At 40.4% G+C, this 22,635-nt stretch overlaps 2 protein-coding genes across 8 annotated transcripts in view; one reads left to right on the top strand and one right to left on the bottom strand.

The window, feature by feature from the left end:
• Positions 1–9: 9 nt before the first annotated feature.
• ABCE1 (ATP binding cassette subfamily E member 1) lies at positions 10–16,952 on the top strand. The gene is made up of 18 exons (XM_066318093.1): positions 10–24; positions 6,016–6,183; positions 6,507–6,592; positions 7,081–7,178; positions 7,561–7,678; positions 9,524–9,661; positions 9,806–9,875; positions 10,944–11,040; positions 12,034–12,123; positions 12,705–12,826; positions 13,490–13,711; positions 14,135–14,194; positions 14,279–14,337; positions 14,517–14,627; positions 14,720–14,862; positions 14,950–15,072; positions 16,036–16,147; positions 16,420–16,952. The coding sequence occupies exons 2-18, from the start codon at positions 6,081–6,083 to the stop codon at positions 16,465–16,467; spliced, it is 1,800 nt and encodes a 599-aa protein (XP_066174190.1). The 5' UTR covers positions 10–24; positions 6,016–6,080; the 3' UTR covers positions 16,468–16,952.
• A 1,703-nt stretch (positions 16,953–18,655) lies between these two features.
• Positions 18,656–22,635, bottom strand: part of OTUD4 (OTU deubiquitinase 4) — a 28,417-nt gene continuing 24,437 nt past the window's right edge. For all 7 annotated transcript variants that reach the window (XM_066318082.1, XM_066318083.1, XM_066318081.1 and 4 more), the window contains one exon: positions 18,656–21,296. In XM_066318082.1, coding sequence (XP_066174179.1) covers positions 20,070–21,296 — 1,227 coding nt within the window. In that variant the 3' untranslated portion in view covers positions 18,656–20,069. The remainder of the gene's footprint in view (positions 21,297–22,635) is intronic.

Raw genomic sequence — 22,635 nt, 5'->3', positions numbered from 1 at the left:
CCGCCGCCCCCCTCACAGCTCCCGGTAAGTCACGCCGGGGCCGGGACTCCCTCTTCCCGCACGGGAGCGGAGGCGGTAGGGAACGGGCCCCCTCCTCACGCCGTGCTGCTGCCCCGCTGGGCTCGGCCTGGGCGGCGGCCTCGCCCGATGTGCCGCGGGAGAAGGGTCGGCTGGACCGCGCCCCGCCCGGGCCTCAGGGCCGGCGGCTCCCGGGGCTCGGTGGCGGCGTGGGCACGGCCCGGCCGGCGGTACGTCATCCCCGGCGCCTCGGGATTTGTGCCGGCCGGCACCAGGGAGCCGGGCCCGCTGCTGCTCCCGGCCGCGGGAATGGCCGCCCTGGGCGTGCGGCGCGGGATCCTCGTCTGCGGGCGCTGGCCTCCCGCGGGGAAGCGGAGCGCCGGCATTTTGCTCCAGGGAAAACGGGCAGCTTCCTCCTCGGAGTGGGGGGAAAGCCGTATTTTGGGGGAAGATGATATCCATGTGTGTGTTTGTGGGGCGGTGAGATCAAGCCTCCTTGCAGGTGCGATAAGATAGCGGCGTAATGCCATTTTCTGCGAGTATATGTAAAAACAGAGGAAGAAGAAGTCTGCAGGGCTTTTCTCAAGGACCATGATGGTGTTTCCTGGATTTTCCTGGATTCTTGCCTGGAGTGCACTTGAATACTTCACCTGCAAGTTCCTGTGACAGTTTTCACAGGATTTTAGTGTCCCTGCTGTGGTTCCTTCCATAAACTGCGGTCCTAAACCAGTGGTCGTGAAATACTTTCATTAGTTTCATTAGATTGCTAATTTATGGGTTCGTTCTCAGGCACTTTACTTCATGTTAAGGGGAAATGTTGAAGATTGAGTGGTAATTAATATTGCTCAGTACAAGCTAAACACACCCACTCGTTGTGCAGCGTCAGTATATTTGACCATATGCTTTCATGTTAACATATTTTCTTATTCATGTCGTGTCTTATGAGTAACATAATGATTTAATACAGTAGGGAAATCTAGGGCATGTCTAAACTTTTTTTTAACATTGCCTCAGTTTCTAAAAGAAGTGTCAAAACCTTAAGCACAAACTAGTTCTTGTATCATTTACTCTTGTTTCTGCTTTGATACTTACAGGTGTAGTGATCTCCCATATGCAGTTTGAAAATCTGTTTTATCTTTCAATTCAATTTTCTTTGGATATTCTGGTTCTTGGCTTTCTTGTTCTTGTTGTGATGTGACTGTATGTGGTCCATCAGCAATGGAATTGAGAGACAATTCTTGAGCTTGTTTTCAATGGCGGCTGAAGTGCTGCTCATCCTCACTTCTTTCCATAGCATTTCTCTCTGAGGTCTGATGCAGGGTAATTTTATAAAATGTTCACTGGTTTTGTGCAAAGTAGCTAAAGCATGGCACAGTTCTGAACCCAGACCTTGCCTTCACATCTTCTATTGAGTCTTTGCTTCTATTTGGGTCTTCATTTACTTTCAGTGTTTTAATTTTTCTCTGTTTGGGTCTGAATAATTCATTGCCATTACAGATCTTTCTCAGTTGTGATTGCCTCGACTTCAGAAATTAGAATTTAGCTCTAATGCCTGTGGAAGGAATAAATATTATTAATGCAGACACATTGCACTTGTTTTACAGATTGTACATTGCTGTTGCTTTCTGTGGCAGATAGCAAGGTCTGCATGTGGGCTGCCTTTTTTTTTTTTTTTTGTAATCTGGTGTGTCAGGGTGTGCAGCAGCTGTGTCAGACAGCCTAGGAATGCTGACTTAGAATGCTTGTGATAACATGTTTTGTGTCTTATTTTTAGACATGTTTGATCTTTTTATATTAAATGACATAATTGGCCATAATGGGCAGCTTTTAGCTTCAATAAATGATACTGACAGGGGTTTTAGGACATTTTCTTTTTTCTCTGGCCAGCAGTTTTTAGTCATTCTCTCCTTCCTTCACCTGTGTGGCCAGTCTGTTCTGGGAAGATTTTGTGCTGCCACACCATCATCATTCACTAACTCAAAACACCTCTTTACCCTAGCAGTTAGAGGGAAATTAATATTTTCATGCTCTGTTTTTTATTCTGTTCTCCTTGGTATGTAAAGGAGAAGCACAGTCATGAAGTCAAATGCTTCTGAGTACCAGTTCCTCCTGCCCCTGAAGTGCTGACTGCACTGTGCTGTACTGTAACATTGCTGGTCTGTGTTTAGTGTCCTGAGAGTTCTGCATTTGTTCCTTGGAATCATCAACCATCCTGTTCCATGTGTTAATTCAAATGCCACTCAGCTAACTTGGATGTAAATATGTACCTTGGGTTCAGTCTGGTTTTGGAGAGTTTGCTGATTTGTTTCTGACTTCTAAGTAGATATTATTATTTTCTTTTGTGGACATTTGTCATTGTAGACGTCAGCACAGTCCTAGAAATATTGCAGAAGTTACAGGAGTCATGGGGTTTTTTATGAAAAAGGTGAAGAGCACTAGAGAATTTTGAATAAACTGACACTTCTGTCACATAGGTGGGAGCAGAGTGGGAGGAGTGTGTGTCTTCGTGCTTCTGTTCCCCCCAGCACATACTCTAATAAATGTTCAGTGTACATAATTAATCCTCTGACCCCTTCCAAACTATTCACCACAGATGGGCATTTTCACATGTAGGCTAGTATTAGGGAAAAAACCAAACTTGGGCTGTTTCATTGCTTACCAACCGCAGTCTGACCCAGCAGTGAGTGTAAACCAGTCCGATTATCCCGCCAAGACCCTGGGAAGCTTGCTGAGGAAACTGGCAAGAATTGCTCGTTCCAAGGGCTATTTGCCTTGGTGTCAGAGAGCAGCGCCTGCCGCTCTCCTGCTTTGGAGCTTTAGGCTGGGGCCCGGCGGGGAGGTGGGTGTCTGAGGGGGTGCCCGGGCTGCTCTGGCACTGCTCTGCAGGAGCTTGGAGCGGGGTTTGGGGCTGGGCTGTGTGACCCACAGAACTGGTTCACTGCTGCCTGCAGCTCGGCTGGGAGATCCCAGTGCTCTGTCTGCTCAGGCCTTGCACAAAGGGCTGACCCACAGCGGGCGCTTCCCTTGGGAAAGCAGACAGGGAACGAGTCACCCCCAAATACTCCCACTGTAAACTGCAGGATTTTAGTGAAAAGGGCTGAGATGTCATCCCAAAGAATGAATCTGTATTTGAAGTAATGACAGCATCCACTACCTGTCCCCAAGAAAATTACCCTGGTTCAAGCACCTTTATAGTTTTCAAAAACAAGGTTTTCAGTTTGTTGTTTTCTGATGTATTGCAGTGAGAACTGCAGACTCATTATTCCCTGTCTGTTGGCCTGGTCCACAGATGTGATTTCAATGTTCAGCCCTACTTTGTCAGTCTGGTCTGACAATAGAGAACTGTTGAACCACCTGTAATTTCATTTTTAACATTCTATCATTTATTTAAAAACATCGGCTGTGTTAATAGGACTTTCTGGCTTAGAACATTTAAACTAGTAAAAAAAAAATTAAATATAAGTAGAAACCTCCACAGTAAGGTTGACAGTGTGACTAACAGTTACATTCATTTACAGGTGATGAAGAATATCTTTTGACATTAGTTTAAAGATAATTTGGAAACTGAATAAAGGAATAAGACTACCACTTTCAAAAGGAACCACTTAAAATATTTGTACCTATGGTAGTAATAGATTTAAGGATACAATAACATCTGCTTTTCTGACTTTTGCTGTTGGATGTCCATCTTCCAGCTATTGCAGAAATATCTGGAGGATTCCTTCCAACTGAAGTTTATGGAAGGGTAGAGTTTATTATGATAAATAATATTTATCTTATTCTTGCTTCCATTTTATTCTTGCTTCCTTCAGTTTGCAAGTCACAACCTTTCTTCATCCAGTTGCCATATGTAGTAAATATAGTGTGTAAACCACTGCAGGACGCTTTGATTTGGTGAAGCAACAGTGAGCTGGACATCCAACAGAAAAAAGTTGCTTTAATTAGAAATATTGGAATCCTTTGGATGCAACTACACCTTTGCACTGTGTGGAAACCTGAAGTAATTCCAGGCTCCTTCCCAGTTATGTCATTGAACTACTGATACTGCATTGAAATGATTTTGAACATGCATCATCTGTAGGGCTGCCATCCCTTTATTTAGTGAGTTGAAAATGCTTTGTACTTCATGGCATTTATTTTTACAAAAAAAAAAAAAAAGTGTGCAATCTGTAATATGTTAAAATCTTCCAAGAGCCTCGTAATTCAGTTGTCTTTGTTTTTCTGGAGCTGGAGGGAGTTATCCTTAGGTGTGCCTTCATAGAAAGATAAAAGTAATTATTATTGCTATTTTCAGTATTCTGAGTGAATATAGTAAAGGAAATATAAATGCACTTTAAAACATATTCCACCTTCTTTATTTATCAAGACTTAAATTTCAGTTTCTCTGTCCTTCCCTCCATTTGCTGCAGCTGTACAAAGTCCCACTCCAATCCAATACTTGTCAATGTACATTACAAAGAGCTAAGCAGGAAGACAGGGGCTTATAGAGAGGAATACAAGTCCGAAATTCACTTCTTTACATGCATTTATTTGTGATTTTGGGAATATTTAATCCTCTAATACTCCACAGAATTACAGTTTTTTAGGTTGGAAAAGACCTCCAAGATTACTGAGTGCAGCCATTGGCCATTGCTGGCCCCTAAGCCGTGTCCCTCAGGGCCACATCTACATGTCTTTTAAATACCAGGGGTGGTGACTTCACCACTTCCCTGAGCTGTCTGCTGCATTGCTGGTCCACCTTTCAGCAAAGACACTTTTCCTGTTATCCAACCTAAACCTCCCCTGGTGAGATCTGAGGCTATTCCCTCCTGTCCTCTCTTGTTATTTTGGAGTAGAGCCGATCCCTCAGTTTGCTGTCCCTCCTTTCAGAGACTTGTAGAGAGTGATGAGGGTCTTGAGCCTCCCTTGCTGGACTGAACACCCCCAGCTCCCTCAGCTGTTCCTCAGAGCTGTGCTCCAGACCTCCCCAGCTGCACTGCCCTTCTCTGGGCTCCTCCAGCACCTCAGTGACTTCCTTTAGTGAGGGGCCGAGAACGGGACACAGCGCTCAGGTGTGGCCTCCCCAGGGCCCAGGACAGGGGACAATCCCTGCCCTGGAGCTGCTGCCACACTACTGCTGACACAGGATGGCACTGGCCTTCTTGGCCACCTGGGCACTGCTGGCTCATGGTCAGGGGCTGTCACCAGCACCCCCAGAACCTTTTCTGCCAGGAATTTTTCTCACACTCTGCCCCAGCCTGTGGCACTGCCTGGGGTGGTTGTGACCCATGGGCAGGACAAAGCACTTGGCTTTACTGATCCTCAGGCCCATGGATCCAGCTTGGATAAAGAATTTTACTTCTTTTTATTGAAATCTATTATAGGCATTGGTACCATATTAGGAAATGCAGAATGTAACTGTAGTTACTCAAATACTAGTGAAACTCAGGATTAAAGAATTAAACATCATCATTAATGTCTGCTCACATTGCCTGGTTTACTTTTTATATGCAATTGCAGATTTTCACTTTGAAAGCTGGTTTACATTTTACACTGGTTTAATCCTTAAAGAATATTGGCATACAGTTTGTAAATGTGTATTCTAATAATATCCTTGGAGTAATAGTTGTGGTCACAATTTGACAGTGTGAACAAGGGTGCTTTATACAAGGCAACTTGTGAAACTAAAATTTGGAGCTGAATGGATTCTTATGTTCTTAGTACAACGTGCCTTTGTTGGAAACAAATCCATTTTCAGATATAATCACAATTTTATTTTTACACTGGAAAAATAGTAATGGGATGGAGAGTTGATGTTAAAAATTGGTGCAGTTATCTACACATCATTACCCTTGTTATTTGTATCTCTGACTTCACTCTGTTTGTTGTGTTGCTTAAAGGAGGAAAGAATAAAATAATTCTGCGTTTTCTGCCTCTGCACTCCAGCAGCAATAACTTGTGATATGTCTGTGCTGTCAGTGACATGGTCCCTGATGAGGTTTTTTTCTTTTCTTTAAGGTCTGGAAGACTCCCACTGCTCCTTCTCATAATTGGTGTAGGTGTTTAACCTGAAATTGTGCATTATGGCAGACAAATTAACAAGAATTGCTATAGTCAACCATGACAAGTGTAAGCCAAAGAAATGTCGTCAGGAATGCAAGAAGAGTTGTCCTGTGGTTCGAATGGGTAAGAGATACAGTGTAACAAAGTCTTGAAGCAATTGGAGACCTTTGAAATTACTTCTGCTGGAAGGAATGAGCTTTTTATAACTGATAGATTGTTGTGTGTTATTCAAGCTTTTTTTTTTTTTTTTTTTTTTTTCATAAAGGCTTTAGAAATATCACTAAAAGCATGAAAAATTCTTAGTAGTACGGACACTTTTCAAGCCTTTGGATAATCTGAAGTTTCAGTGAATGTTCATCAGTTACATGTTCCTTTGTGGAATTTAGTAGGCAGGAATTCTGATTCATCAGAAACTTTACTGACTTTATCTTAATTCTTTTCACCAGGAAAACTTTGCATAGAAGTCACATCACAAAGCAAAATAGCATGGATTTCAGAAACACTTTGTATTGGTTGTGGTATTTGCATCAAGGTAAAAACTAACTCCTTTTTTTAAGTGCTTTACTTTCCTTATTTTGCTATTAGTGATGCATCTTGTAACTTTAAAAAGCAGTTTTCTTTCCTGGACTGATCAAACCAAGTTAACTTACTGTTTGTAGAAAGTGAAGAACTGTGTCACTTGACTGAACTGGTTGGGTTGTAAGGTGTGGGGTTTGTTTCTGGCTTTGTTTGGGTTTTTTGGGGTTTTGTGTCTGTAGACACCTAGCAGAGAAAGATGTTTTTTGTGAAAGGTGGAGAATATATGCAATGTGCTTACTTGTGTTTTAGAGTGACAGTCTAAATTGCAGACTCTTAATTTGAATAATCTGATATAGAACTTCCTTGGCAGGTTGACCATGTAAAGGAAATTTGGTAGAAGTCCATTTAAAAATGTTAATGCACAGCTGGATGCAGTACAAAACATAGGCTTTTGTTAACAAACTGTGTGCTTTTATAATCTATTATGTATTTCAATTCCAGAAATGTCCTTTTGGAGCCTTGTCAATTGTAAACTTACCTAGCAACCTGGAGAAAGAAACAACACATAGATACTGTGCCAATGCCTTCAAACTTCACAGGTATTTTATTTTTCAAATATCCAAGAGACAAAAAATACAAGGTTTTGATAGTGTAAACATAGTGCACATCAAAGTGTTCTTGGTTCTTACCCCAGTAGCTTTCTTTTAGAGGGTTAATTACATTTTTCTTATTAAAAAGTATTATAATGAAATAAATTAGTGTTAGAGATTATTTTACATAGCCCCTATTTAAAAACAGGCTACCTTTAAATATTTCTTATGCTCTTCTATTTTTAGGGAATTTGATATCATTTGTGTTAGATATTTGCAAGCTAACAAAGGCTGTAATAATCAGTCTGAAAATGGGTTGCAACATTGGCAACTAAATGTTGATGTGTGGTGGCACTAATATAACACAAGCTTTGATCAATGTTTTGTACAGGTTGCCTATCCCTCGTCCAGGTGAAGTACTGGGATTGGTTGGAACCAATGGTATTGGAAAATCAACTGCCTTGAAAATTTTAGCAGGAAAACAGAAGCCAAATCTTGGAAAATACGATGTATGTGTCAGCAGTAAACTAGAGTTAGCATTTTAGAGAGCTGTGTTTATATTTTTGGACTGAACGTTTGTACCTGTGAATGTGATAGAGCTGTGGGGATGTTGGCACTTTGTCTGTTGACTCCACACAAGACCAGTGGTAGAAGGTTATTGCTAACAAAAGCTTTCTTGCAAATTGTGTCTATCTCTCAGGAAAGATGAGGGTACTAATTGTAATTGTAACTCACAAAAGATAAGTCAGAGGTAGGTTTCTGTCTTGAAGTCACACTTAAGGGCTTGGGGTTTTTTTAATACCAGTCTTTTTTAAATGTCAAGTTTTCCTCCCTGCATAATTGACCTGTTCCCCATCAGGGATTTCCATAGCCAAAGTATTGGAGTTTCTTCTAAGTTACCTTTGTTTTTATCTGAACAGCTCAAGTGTCTATGAACACTTACCGTGTATCCTTGGGATCTCTTAGGCATTTTTATCTTTGATTCTTTTGAGGAAGATTTCTCATAAAGCTTTACTGTTATTGTAAGTCATGGTTGAAGGTGTTTCCCACTGTACACTTCAACACTGAGCTCTGAAAAATCCTTGGTTTCTTCATGTTGCTATTACTTGGAAATAAGACCTTTTGGGAACCAGACTTAAAACAACTTGTAATCTGCTAGTATTCATGGGAACTCATAGTCCATTTTCCTATGTGTTTATTCGAAGTCAAACTGCAGCCAGTGAGCAAAATATTTTACAAGGGCATCTTTACATAGCACTACTCCAAAGAGTGAATAACATTCGAGAAAAGGCATAAATAATAACTCTTAGTACTCCTCTTAGCACTATTTCAGATGTTACTTTCTTTCCTTCAGATTGCAGGAGGACAGTTGAATTCTGATGTAACTTTTGTCCTTCAAAAACACTTGTAAGAACAAGTGTGTTCAAACTTTCTTCAGTAGTTTCTTTACCTGAAAGAATAATATTTTAATAGACTCTTCATTTCATGGCTGCTACCTAAACCTGCAAAGAAGTAATCATTTCCCAGCTACATTTTACATTCTCTTTCAAATTTGGTTTATATTATTTTGTGGACTTCTTGTTTCAGGTGGTAGTATTGCAGAAATAGCAAAACTTTTGACTTTCTGAATGTGTACTTAATTGAATTACCATGCTTCCAAAATCAGACTTTGCTGTGAAGGAGCCATGTCACTATGACCACAGAAACACGTGGTATGAATTAAATCTTCCGTGTTGCTTCTGCTCTAAGACTGATGAAGCATTTCCTCTGTGTATTCGCTTGGTTTGGAAATAAGACTGTGTCAGTCTGATTCCATACTGTTTATCATCAAAGTAGTTAACTCCACACCCTTCAGAGCAGTACAGTGTGCAGGGGGGGACTTTTTCCTGGGTGGTTGCTCTGAATGGTTCCTTTTATTCTCAATTTGTCATTTTTCCTTTGTTTTCTCCTTCTGTTTCCTTGGAAATGTTTGCTAGAAGCAGAGAAAATTACCAGATTCGTTGCATCTTCTGTGCAAGTTTGTGCTTTTATCATTCCAGTCCTCTTCCTCTGGATTAGCTGTATCAGATAGCTAATAAGTGTGGTTACACTGATCCATGCTGTCATTTTCCCCGTGAAGTTGTTTCAGTTCGGTAGCTTCTTAACTGTGCAAATCTAATTTTTTTTTTTGAAGGCTAGTGCAACCTGGAAAAAAAAGGTCTCTAAACTTTGTTTTTAGAATGTTTTTGGGGATTTTTTGGGTGTGTTATCTTACAAGCATATTTTCTTTGCCTTATTGATTGGAACTTAAAATTAGAGTTTCTTATTATGTTTTTAAATGGTATAAGTAAACCCAGGGTTTAATTTTGTCACAGGATCCACCTGACTGGCAAGAAATTTTGACTTACTTCCGAGGATCTGAATTACAAAATTACTTTACCAAGATCCTGGAAGATGACCTTAAAGCTATCATCAAACCTCAGTACGTGGACCAGATCCCTAAAGCTGCAAAGGTGAGACATTTCATGAGTTAATAGAAAGCTGGGAGCTTCTTCTGTAGTTCTTCTCATGTGTTTCAAGGGTGTATTTAGCAGCATAATTGAGAACTGTCTGAAGTTTTTAATGTTGGTTGGGCTTTTTTATTATTTATCACTCAGGGAACAGTGGGATCAATTCTGGACAGGAAGGATGAAACTAAAACACAAACTGTTGTATGCCAGCAGCTTGGTAAGTAAATTTGTACACTCAAATTTTAAAGCATTTGAGAAGTTCATATTTACTGAAACAATTAAGTTACCATAATGTGATGGAACATGTAAATTACACTGACTCAAAAAAAAGAGAGAAAAAGTCAAGGTGCTTTAGTGTAAAGCCCAGGGCATGCTGTAATATAAAGAACACAAATAATACTCTCTGGTGGCAAACTGGTTGATGTATGCTAGTTAACAGAATCTGATGCAGTTTCTGTTTCATAGTAGAAAGTGCTTAATTTTAAATCTGGAAAAATTCCACTTAACAGCTGCTGCTCTTGCTTGCTCACAAATGTGGCAAAATCTGAGCATCCCCCTTGGGAGAACCACTGCATGTAAAAAATGTTACTCTAATATACCACACTCCCCCCAAAGCTTGTATATATCTAATCTTAGTGGGAATTACACTGACCTCTGAGATTAATACAATTAATAAGAACATCTGCATAGTCCAGCCCCTAGTAATGTTTTGTAGGTGTTTTGTATTCAGTTGTTGCTGAATTCACAATGGGATTCTCTTTGGTGGTACTGAGTAGGTGCTGGAGGTGGGGCTGCCATTGTGCCACCAAGGTTGTGGGCTTTGAGCCCCACTGAATTTATTAGTGACACAATCTGTTCTTAAAATGTGCTGTTCATTAAACTGCTTCAAATGTACCTGATTCACCCATCTGCTGTAAGGTTTGAGGGACTCGATTTTCCTGAAAATCGGAACTCTTCAGCCAAGGCTGACAAGAAACACTTTCAGAACTGGTATAGTTTCTTTTTAGGGCCAGAAATCTTTACCAAATATATGGTGGAAGAAGAAATAGAAATATAATCCTTCTCCATGATAAGAAGCAGCCATGCAGCTAATGCTGCAGAGGAGCCATAGCTTGCTGTGACTTAGTAGTATACTGATGCTGTATAAAGTGAATGCTTATTCTCCTTCTGTTTTCTTTTCCTCTCTGTAGAATGTTTGCTATGTTTATACATGTTTCTGTGGGTAATAAAAATATGGATTGTTGTGTTGGTTATAACATACCTAAAGTTTAACACTTATTTGCAGACTTAACACACCTGAAAGAAAGAAATGTTGAGGACCTTTCAGGAGGAGAACTTCAGAGATTTGCTTGTGCAGTTGTTTGCATTCAGAAGGCTGATATGTATGTTTAATTTACTTCTGTTACACATTGCGTCTAATAATTTGTCTCAGAATATGGTCCTCGAATTTACACTTATTCTTAACAATAATACTTCTGCTTGAAATATTGAAAATTTTAATAATTATTAAATAATATTTTAAAATAATTTTTTAAAACACAACCTTTTGCCAACTCATCAGCTGAAGGCCATATTTCCTTCATGTGTCATCTCTGCATTCTGTACATTCTGTATTTATTTGTCTGAGTGGAAATAGCTGATTTTAGAAGCCAGTGTTAGATCTCAGCACCATAACCTCTCCCTAATCCCACTTAAATGTATCATATTGGACAGCACACCTCCCTTAGCCTCTCTGAACGAGAAGAGTACAGCTGCTTCCCCACCTTCTGGAACTTGAGTCCCTCCTCTCCTGTCTTGCAAGCAGGAAAATACTGTCTAATCTCTGTTGTTTCCTGACTCCTTGTGACCAAGAAAGCAAGATCAGAAGAGTTACAGGGTTTGGGGTTTTTTTGCTGTCATGAATTTTTGGTTGATTGGTTGGTTTTCTTCTGTTTGGGCTGCTGTTTTATGATTGGTTGGTGTGAATTTCAAGTGGGCTTCCTTGTTCAGTTTTCTCTTTTTGGAAGATGTCCTTCTTCCAGTCTTCTGCAGTATTTTTGCACTTTTCAGTTCATGTTAAATTTAAGGTAGTTCAGGGAGAGTGCGTGGGAATGCTAACTGCTGATCTTTGTAACTTTTGGTAACTTTGTCAGAACTTTTGGCAAAGCAATACTTAACTCGCTTGCACATGACAGTACAGAGAATGAAGGCAGGTGTGCACAATTCTAATTTTTTGTCTCCGTTTCTCAGTATAGATAATGATTTTTTTTTTCATCTATTTAATGGTAATAATAATTTTTTATTTCCATGTATTAAATGGGTGAAATGTTAATATTATGTTTGAATAAGTAGAAAGCTTGCATTCACTAAGACTTCTCTCTTCCTTTTGGGATTAGCTTCATGTTTGATGAACCTTCCAGCTACTTGGATGTCAAGCAGCGCTTGAAGGCTGCCATTACTATTCGGTCCCTAATTAACCCTGACAGGTAAATACAAGCTTCACATGTTTTGCCAGGCTGTAATAATGCTTATAGAGGGAGAAAACATCTAGTCCATCCCCTCAGAAGTGCTCACTTCTCAGTATGGTACACTAACAGAGGTTTCAAATATTCCAAGTCAGTAATATTCTATTCTTTTGCATTTTGGAACTTGTTTCCTGTAGTTTCTTGTCCTGTTTCAAAATTTTGTAATCAGGATGGGAAGATATTGGGGGTTACTTTTCACCTGAATATTTCTGTTTCATCCCTTTCTCACAAAGATTTTTTTCTTAAAATGTGCTAAGTATTTTTCAATCAAATCAATCAGTGTCCTTCCACTTACTGTACATAAAGAAGCTGCCAGTTTACACTGAGGATGGACTTTCAATTTATCATTAATGAGTTCTTTGGACAGTTTAAAAAATGATTATGAGAGATCTGAACTCTCTCCTTTTTTAGTATAAAGTGAAGAAACCCTATTAACTAAAAATCATGTTGATAGCTCTTGTTTATGCAAGACTAGAGTAAGAAAACAAGAAAGATAAGTGTTTTGCATTGAAGTGAAAAGCATCTCTCTGGCTGTTTTTCAGGTACATTATTGTTGTAGAGCATGATCTAAGTGTATTAGATTATCTCTCTGACTTCATCTGCTGCCTGTATGGTGTGCCAAGTGCTTATGGTGTTGTAACCATGCCTTTCAGCGTAAGAGAAGGTAATTCTTGCCATATTTCTTTTTTTAAACTTACCCAAAAAAGACAGCAAAATGCCAGTTGTCTGCTATGTAAACACCTCCTCTTCCTGTTACAGTTCAGCAATGTAAAAACTCTTTGATTTCTTGCAGAATTTCTGTGTTACATGATACTAAATGTGTTAGCTCAAGCCAAAGGCCTTCATTATGAAATGCCCTTTTACCCTTGCTGTGGACATCATTTTGATACATGCAGGTGTTTTGTAAACAGTGGAGTTACACAAAAGACTGTGTAAGTAGAAGAGAAAGGGCAGGAGAGAGGTTGCACAGTACAGAGGTACATAGTGTTCAACTGAATTGACCCCACTGATAGTACTGAGACTCAGTAAAAATTGGCCTTGAGAGAATGGGCCAAACAACAGGAGTTCCTTTAAACCCCACACACATCACTAGCAGTGGGTTTTCAGGAAGAGCTGCTCCAGCCATTCTGTACTTTAGTAAAGCTTTTCTTCATTCAATTTGCATGATGTGCACATTTGAAGAGGAGGTCTTGTTGCTTCTTTTAACATTGCATTTAAAATCCATGATTATCATTACCTGAATTGAATTTACAGCCAGGAATTGAAATTGATCTTGTTTTACTTTGTTACAGACCTCTTTTAATAATCTTTTTTCCTCTCATCATAGGCATAAATATTTTCCTAGATGGCTATGTTCCAACAGAAAATCTAAGGTTTCGAGATGCATCTCTGGTATTTAAAGTAGCTGAGACAGCTAACGAAGAAGAGGTTAAAAAGATGTGTATGTACAAATACCCAGGAATGAAAAAAAAGATGGGAGAATTTGAACTATCCATAGTAGCTGGAGAATTCACCGATTCTGAAATTATGGTGATGTTAGGGGAAAACGGTAAGTGCAATTTATGTTGGAAACTGCTTCTCCAGCCCTGAATATACTCCTAAAGCCCTTCTTCACTTTGGGAGCTAGGCTTCAAAATGGCTGGGTTTGAATCAGGTTGAGCTGTTTGTTTCCTGGTGAGGATATCACAGCATGAGTCTCCTGACTAGGGAGAATATGGAGTTACTGAGTGTTAACAGTGTCACTGTGTTTGTATGTTACCCCCTTTTAAAAACTCAGATGGCAGTTTTAAGATATCTCTTCCATTTAGAAAAGGAAGTAGTAGCAAGTGCTGGAAGTCAATAGAGCAATTTTTAAAGCAGTCTAATTTTAAAGTGTATTCTTTATTAAATAGTCTTTGTTGTATCAGTGACTTAATTGGTAGAGGTCTAAATTACTAAAAAGTGATTAATGTGTAATTGTATTTTATTTTAGGAACTGGCAAAACAACATTTATCCGAATGCTTGCAGGAAGACTTACACCTGATGAAGGAGGTAATGTGTTATACCCAAGCTGAAACCTATTTTAAGGACACTGGAAATTCTCTTGTTTACATGATTAATTTTGTCTTTTTATAGGTGAGGTCCCAGTCCTAAATGTCAGCTACAAACCACAGAAAATCAGCCCTAAATCTACGGTACATTTCAGCCTTATTTATTTATTTAGTATCATGTTCGCTACAAAATGCACAGATAGAAATTCTTTTATGCCTGTTTTATATCTGTATCTATTTCAGATGGATTTTTTTTTTAATTCTGTTTCTGCTTGTTTTCTTGTGGTGCATAAAACTGAATAGCAGCATTTTCCTTTTGCTAGGGAAGTGTCCGTCAGCTGCTGCACGAGAAGATCAGAGATGCCTATACCCACCCCCAGTTTGTAACTGACGTGATGAAACCTCTTCAGATAGAAAACATCATTGACCAGGAGGTATTAATTGCTTGAATCAAGATCCTCATTGGTCTTAACTCCCAAGCTGTACCTGAACTAAGCATGGCCTTGTTTCCCCCCCACACCACCAGGTTCAGACGCTGTCTGGTGGTGAGTTGCAGCGTGTGGCATTAGCTCTTTGTCTGGGCAAACCTGCAGATGTTTATCTGATCGATGAGCCCTCGGCATATCTGGACTCAGAGCAGCGTCTGATGGCTGCCAGAGTCATTAAACGGTGAGTACACGTGGTGGGCAAGGAACTGAAATTCACAGTAGTATGACAGTGAGTTCACATTACTCTCTCTTTTTTCCCCTATTTCAGTTTCATTCTCCATGCTAAAAAAACAGCTTTTGTGGTAGAACATGATTTTATCATGGCTACATATCTTGCTGATCGTGTGATTGTTTTTGATGGCATTCCTTCCAAGAACACACTGGCAAACAGGTAAGACATTCATTGGGATTACTAAACAAGATTGTCATCCCTGCCTATAGAAATTTAAGCTGCATCCAAGGCTGTCCCAAGGGGTCTGACTTTCGTTTTGAATCGTGGAACAGAAAATGGGATTGATCCTCACTTCCAGGCTGCCCACACCAGGGCTGGGGAACATAACCAAACCCTCAGAACTAGACCAGCCTTAAGCAACTGCATGATGGGTAAATTACAATCAGAAGAGACCAAAGAACGAAAAATGTACCAACTGTAAACTACCCTTCTGAAAATAACTTTCAGATGTATTAAAAGCAAGCAGTGTCCTAATGGTACCTGTATGCAGATGTAGTGACGGGCAAGTCTTGACACCAACATGCAGTGTGCTGTTTTACTTTCAGAGCTGTCCCCTTTGATGTCTGCTTTTGTTCCCGTAAATAATTTTATGTAGATTACAGAGACTTTTTGATGAGCAGCCTCATCAGAAACCAGGCTTTTAGAGCAGTGAATACTTGGTACAAGCCAGATGAAGTAAACACATTGGTCTGCCACGTGTCTGCAATTCCCTGCTACCCTGGCTTTGGTGATATTCCTTCCAAGAACACACATGCTGGAATTCAAAAATCACATTCATTCACTGATATTGAGAAAGCTATGTAATGATCTTGTGTTAGATTTTGTTTATGGTGCAAGTGTTGGTGTTTTTCTTTCCCTTGAATGTAAGTAAGTATGCCAGCACACACATGCAGACACAAAATAAAGGTCACTGCTGGAAGCCACCCTGAGATACTATTCTTATCTTTCAGCAGCATCTGAGACAGGGTTTGACTAAAAATGTAGCACATCATGGTCTCTCCAATGCAGCTCACATTTGCATTTCCAGACCTGAGTGAGCTCAGGATGGAGATCCAAGTTGCCTGTAATCATATGATATAAAACTTCTGAAAACATAGCTAAAATATTCTTCTCTCTCAACAGTCCACAGACTCTTTTGGCTGGAATGAATAAATTTTTATCTCAGCTTGAAATCACTTTCAGAAGAGACCCCAACAATTACAGACCAAGAATAAACAAACTCAATTCCATCAAGGTAAGAGAAGGAGCATCTTTCCAGTACAGGAGCCATCATTGTTTAATATGTAAACCAGATTTTAAAATATGGGACAAAATGAAGATTGACAGGGTAGTTCTGCTGTGCTGGTAAACATGTAAGAGTAAAACATGTAAGAGTATGTGCATGTGAAACTAGTAAGAGTAATAAGGGAAGCAGAAAGGAGTTTAGATAAATGTCTTTTATTTCAGCTATGTTCAAGTCTGCCAAAGACTGCTTCAAGTAATGGTGACCTTTTTTCTCTTCCCAAGGATGTGGAACAAAAGAAGAGTGGAAACTACTTTTTCCTGGATGACTAAATATTGAATCCCAGCACCTTTTTAACTGGCATCTAGACATGCATTTTGGAATCTAAACAGCTGTGATGAGATGGCTCAAATCAGGTTTTAGAACAAATAATCTTTTGGAGCTTAAAATCTCTTGCTGCATTTAACATCTGAGACAGTAGCAGTAAACATCCTAGTCTGAGTAAAACTGCCACTTTCTATATTTTGGTGACACAGCCCTATTTTCAGTGTAATAATTTCAAAATAGACTACCTTGAAATTGTGCAAATGGGTCTCCTGATTTTTCAGAATTTAAGGGAGGTTTCCAATTCAATATATCCTACTCATGTACCAAGTACTGACTGAAGTCCTCATTTTAAAATAAATCTTTGAAGCTGTTTTCTGTATAAGAGGGAAGTTTACTGAGAGTGTCACACTACAGGAGTGACTTCTCTTTTTAAAAGGTTGAATCTCTCTGGCTGAGGGTTTCAAAAATAAAATATCCATCTAACTTACAACTCTTCCGTGACACTGCAGAATTTCTTCAATTACTAATTCACAAGTGTGTATATATAATGTAACACAATTTTTTCTCGCACTGTAGCACTCACAGAAGATGCAGTACAAAGAATGTAAAAGAAGGTAGCTACACCCTTTTTAAATAATCTGTCCCTGTGCATGTCCTTAGACCTAGTGAGATGAAAATAATCAGTGAAATATCTTTAAAAAAATCCTTTTCATCCAGCCAACTCACTCTTCCATGAAGTTTTTATGGAAGGCTAAGATGCAGGAATTACTTTTTCCTCAAGTAAAAGCTTTGACCCTTAGTATGACAAAAAAAGAAAGTAAATTTAAAAAACCTTGTGAAAAACTTACTTCCATATACATTAAGGTCCTTCAGGGAACCAGAAGGAAAATTTAAAGGCTCCTGCTTAAGCATACATGTAAAAACAACTTTCAGCTATGGATCTTAAAAGTAAGGAAGGGTATTGTCCATTCAACACAGTTCTCTGCCTTCAGTGGCATGTGCCAAACATGATAAAACATGGCTTTGTTCCTTGTTTACACTTTTGCCTCAGAAGCTGCAGAAAGGAGTCGGGGGTTTTGGGGTGTTTCTTGCCAATCTGTTAGTTCTGTCATAACCTGGGCAGTACTGAGCATTACACACACACTACCTCCTTGTGTCATGTAGCAGCAGAGCACCTGTACTACACCAGCAGAGGGACTCCTGAAAGAAGTGCAGGTATTGAATACATCCTTACACAACCACCCTGGTCAGTCAGAAACTTCCAAAGGCATCCAAACTTGTTCTCCTCTGCACAGCTTAACTCCCTTTGGACTGGAGTTGTGCTATCTTCTCCTACTCAGCTGTAGTAAGGATAAGGTAAAGTCATGGTTCAGCTGTGTCACAGCTCATTATAAGCTGAATATTACATTTGTTAACAGAAGGATCCTGCAATCTGAAACATTTTGCCCCAAGCCAGAGGCTGGGCCAATCAGTCTACTACTCCTTCAGCAAGAGACAAAACCAGACTTACTTGATGAGCATTGGAGAAAATGTATCTACACCTTCCAGTCCTTCACTGTCCTAGAGTAGCAAGGCAGTGTAGGCCCAGCTGAAAGAAACTGGCTTTTAAAAGGAAATTGTAAAAGCACATCCCTCCCAGTTACTACCATGTCTCTTTTCCACAGTGTTTCCCAACAAATTTCTGTAGGAAGTGTAACTGCCTTCATTCCTGCAACAAAGCTTGTGATCCTGCTCTAGGACAGAATGATCAGTTCAGTGACTGCTGCACAGATGTGGGGTACAGCTGGAGTTGAGTTTAAAATTCACCCGTGAACTCAACAAGCAGCCCTCTTGACAGTTTTGAAAGGAGTTGAAATAAACAGGAGAATCACAATGGTAACAACAGTTAAATCCCTCAGTGCTTGCTTCGTTCTCAACCTGAAAAAGTGAAGATTGCCTCTTTTTGAAAGCCTGAATACATTTCTGAATGAAAAAGTACTTAGATTTAAAAAAAAGAAAAACAAAAAAGCCTCCAGCATGACCCCTACCCCTATGAACAAATCACAAATTCAGTTTCTGGCTTCTTTTTGTTCACTGCATGCAACATCTTGTTCATAATTTCTGCTGCTTACTACAACTGGCTCTGTAAGAACAACACTTCATTTAATGCCATTGCAACAGGTTTAAATACATAAATATAATTTAGAAAACAAGTGAAAAGACAAAACATTTATTTTAATTCGGGTTTTATACATAGCATGCATCTGAAAACAAACTCTTTATCATGTAACTATCACTCTGGTTTCCGCACCAAGGGTGTGCAATCTCGGACACAATGAATGGGTACCATCACCTACACTACTGTATACAGAGATATAAAAATATACACAACAGTTCAATTTTACAGAGCAACAGAGCTGAGTGAATACTGTGCACACTGCACTCTCCGAGCCTGGACAGCTGAACATCCAGACTGCAAAGGCAACAGGAACACTGCGGAGATCGTAACCGGGCTCAGAAGAAACAGCATCAGAACTCTGACACAGTGTAAAAATATAAGGCAGAAGCCACTTTCTTCTGAATTGTAGGGAAGAGCAGAGCACACTGAGACTCTCCATTCTTGCTTTGAAAAGTACTTCCAGCAAGGAGTTGTACATGCAAAACATCAACAGTGCAACAACAAAAGAATACTGAACAGTAGCTCAATCGTACAAACTTAAAAAAACGTAACACGTACTTTATGCATCTCCTCACAAAATATCTAGGATTTGTCAGTGCATTAGTGTTAAAGTGGCATTAAAAAAACTTCTGCTATTATAACAGATGCAGAATTATCTTGGAAATGCATAGCATCTACATTTTTATTGTCTTTGTAATTATTCAGTTGGCATAGGCACCATTCTAGTCACACCAGCATTAAGAAGAACTCGTGGTGGAAACAGCCATTCTTATCAGTTCACACACAGGTATTCTTGACTGCTTGTCTTGATTTTGATTTCAACAAATAAATGCTTTTTAAAATTCAAAAATATACCCTATGATTATGAAAAGAACTATATACAACATACCTAAGACACAGGGTTAGCTGGCTGCCGTACGTGTAACACACAAGAGAAACATTCAAGTTTGACAGATATTTTTTCTTTTTGAGATGAAAGGCCTTTGGGTTGGAAGCATATCAGAGACAACAGTGCAGTAGGCTGAGAATTCCTTTAGCTCAGTTCAGAACTAAGGCATTGTATGATAAAATATACATTTATATTTGGTGCAATGTTACTGTCAATTTTAGAATCTAGATCATCACATCAAATGCTGTCATTTGTCACTCTAGTAAACACATATATCCATCTTCTATCACAAACGCAAACCTTTTGGGGAAAAAATTATCAAACACTAAACCTATTTTTTTTTTTCTAATTTGACATTGAAGAAAAACTGCTAAGCCAAACAAACTCTAGAATCCCCCCAAAAACCCTATGGTAGGACTTGATATCCTCCTAGTTTTTACTTGCCAGAAATTAGCCAAAAATTAAACATATCATTGAACTTCACTAAAAAGAAATTAAGATTTTAAACTGCTACTTCAAATCACTTTTTGCTTCTTAAATTTTCCAATGATCCACTCATTTTATGCTTGCTGCCCCCTCTGATTATCTCCCATTGTTGCCCTTCTCCTGTCATTCCTATATGGCTGTCCTCTAAAGTTTCTCTGATACTGGTAGCCGTCATCTCTGCTTCTGCTGGGTGGTCCTTTCCAGGCCTCCTCGTTTCTTTGGAACTGGTATCCTCCCCTGCTGGAATAACCCCTGTCAGGTCTGGGCCTTCTGCCTCCTCCGTAAGTCTGGTTATAGAACTGCTTGGATCTGCCACTCCTCAGCATGTCGGAAACCTCGGTGTCATCTTCAGAGCTCTCTTCCCTCGTTCTCTGGGCCCTGCTTTCCGTCTGCACGCTGCCAGCGCCCTTGGACTCTCTCCCTTTAGCAGGCTTCTCCTTCCTGCCGGGAGTGCTGGGTTTCAGTTCATTTTTGGGAGGTTCTGCCAGCGGAGGCTGCGTGCTGGGCCCTGCCGTCGGCCTCTCTGGGCCCTGTGTCTGTGAAGGGCGATGCTGCTGCCCGGCTGCTTTCTGCTTGGGAGCGGCCGAAGGACAGGTCTGCTCCAGCTGAGGCGCCCTGGCTGAAGTGTCTTTTGGGGTCCCTGCAGCAGCCACTGGGAATGGGACAGTGTTGGAGCCGCTGCCACTGCTGGTCTTCTGGAGCTGCTCCGCACAGTTCACTCCGGGAACTGGAGGGCTGCATTCTTTGCCCACGTACATGTTGGCAGAGGTGCCCGCTGCTGCCTCTTTGTCTTCAGGCGACAAGACAACGTTAGGTCTCGCTACTGAATTCTCAATGAAACCCTGGACTGGGTACCCATACCAGAAGTGAGGAAAGAAAGGAGGTGCTATGGGAACAGCTCCCAGAAAGTGATTGTGTCCAAAGGGCGGCTGCGGGAACATATTTTTCCCCCTCAGGGACTCCTCGTAGTTCGCGTGAAGAGCTTGCGCTGGATTTTCCGGTTCGACACAGACCTGTCCTTGACTTTCTGTCACCTGAGCTGAAGGTATGATCAAAGGCAGTGATTGAGATCTGTCAACCTGTGGGATCTGACCATTGGACCTGGCCTCAGTCTGGACAGCAAAGTGCCTGTTTGGTCGTGCAGTTTCGTTTTCGTTCTGAGCGGGAGCAGCCTCCTGGAACCAGGGGTTGTGCGGATACACAGGAAGGGACACGTTTGGGTACATTCTACAAGCAGCTAAATAGGCCTGGTGCAGGGGGTACAGGTAAGAATGGGGTGCCCACATGGGACAACTGTATGCCTGCAAGACAGCAGGGGAAAAAAAATTAAAAATCAGTTATTTGGTCTTTTGAATGTTCAGAGACATAAAAGCAGACCAGTCATTTACCATTTGGAAACAGTTAACAGGAGATAAAAGTTCATTTTCTTTACAGTAACTGCCCTCAATTCTAAATCCTACAACTCTAGGTTGGTGTACTTATTTTTTATTTTCCTTCCAAATGCAGCTGAAATGGGCACTGTTATGACCACTAAGAAAACTTAGTAACAATTTCTATAGGTTAAAGACCCAGCAGTTTGACTTAGTAAGTCAAGCTCTAGCTATGTGTTTGAAGAGAAACATTTCAACCTCGTTTTCCAGAATCACACTTACTAATTGACAATTTCTCCTACTAGACCTCACTTCACAAAAGCCACAACACTGAAGTTGTCCACCTCAGGTGGAGACCTTTCCCTCTTCTCTACCTCCACTTTATTGAATGGGACTCTGTAGAAACAGTCCCTGGATCAAACCCTCCTGAAAAGCCTAGGCAGACATCCGTAGCAGTAGCCCCTTCCCTCTCAATGTGCAGGGGAAGGGTGTGGGCACCAGCAGGGCAGGGTCTGGAGCAGAGCAGCAGACAGACAAAGCAGAAGGTATTTCCCAGGCCTACTGCACCCTGTGACACGAGCTGAGCAGCACAGCCACTAGAACGTGGCCTGGGACCAGCAGATGGTGCTGAAGCACCAGAAGGACAGGCTAGATCCTAAATAATCCACAGTAGCAGTAAGGGGAGTTCCAAGCATGTCAGCTTTGGAAAATCATGCTGTTTAAATCCATTGTGGTGACACTTGCTGATTAATGACTTACAGATTTCCTGTTAAGCACAGAGACTTATATTAGGCAGAGGTACCAAATTTACATTGGAAATTGTGCTGAATATTCCCTCTTTCCATGCCCAGACATGAAAGAATTATTTCTATAGCCAAAGTTCAATGAAATAAGCCCAAGAGCTCTCAGCACCTTGCCCCAAGTTGTTTGCCTGACACAAGGAGTAAGAAGGTAAAAAAAGGAGCATTTTTATGTGCAGAAGAGAGAAATAAAGCAAACAACTAGTCCTTGCCAAGCAATGAAAAACGTTGAGATTTGGCTGAGCCTCTTCTCCAACCACACACAGATTTGCACCACATTTACACATACACACAACTGTAATTACTGAAAAGTGAAAATACTGTTATCACTAACCTGAGCAGAAAGGACAGACATGCAGGTTACTTAAGGGAGTGTCCCCAGGGAAAGATTTTGGCATCTGTAATGCAGTGGCTTTGCCAGTACACAGCCAGGGCTGCAGTCTGAGGGCATTTTCTCATTCCCTATGCAT

The sequence above is a fragment of the Sylvia atricapilla genome, chromosome 4, assembly GCF_009819655.1.
Source record: "Sylvia atricapilla isolate bSylAtr1 chromosome 4, bSylAtr1.pri, whole genome shotgun sequence".
NCBI lineage: Eukaryota > Metazoa > Chordata > Aves > Passeriformes > Sylviidae > Sylvia > Sylvia atricapilla.
This window is presented reverse-complemented; position numbering and strand designations above follow the sequence as displayed.

Coding starts and splice junctions, on each gene's coding strand:
- ABCE1 (XM_066318093.1), top strand. CDS start 6,081: ATGGCAGACAAATTAACAAGAATTGCTATAGTCAACCATGACAAGTGT. Junction 11,041..12,033: donor TGCATTCAGAAGGCTGATAT/GTATGTTTAATT, acceptor TTTTGGGATTAG/CTTCATGTTTGATGAACCTT. Junction 14,628..14,719: donor AAAACATCATTGACCAGGAG/GTATTAATTGCT, acceptor CCACACCACCAG/GTTCAGACGCTGTCTGGTGG.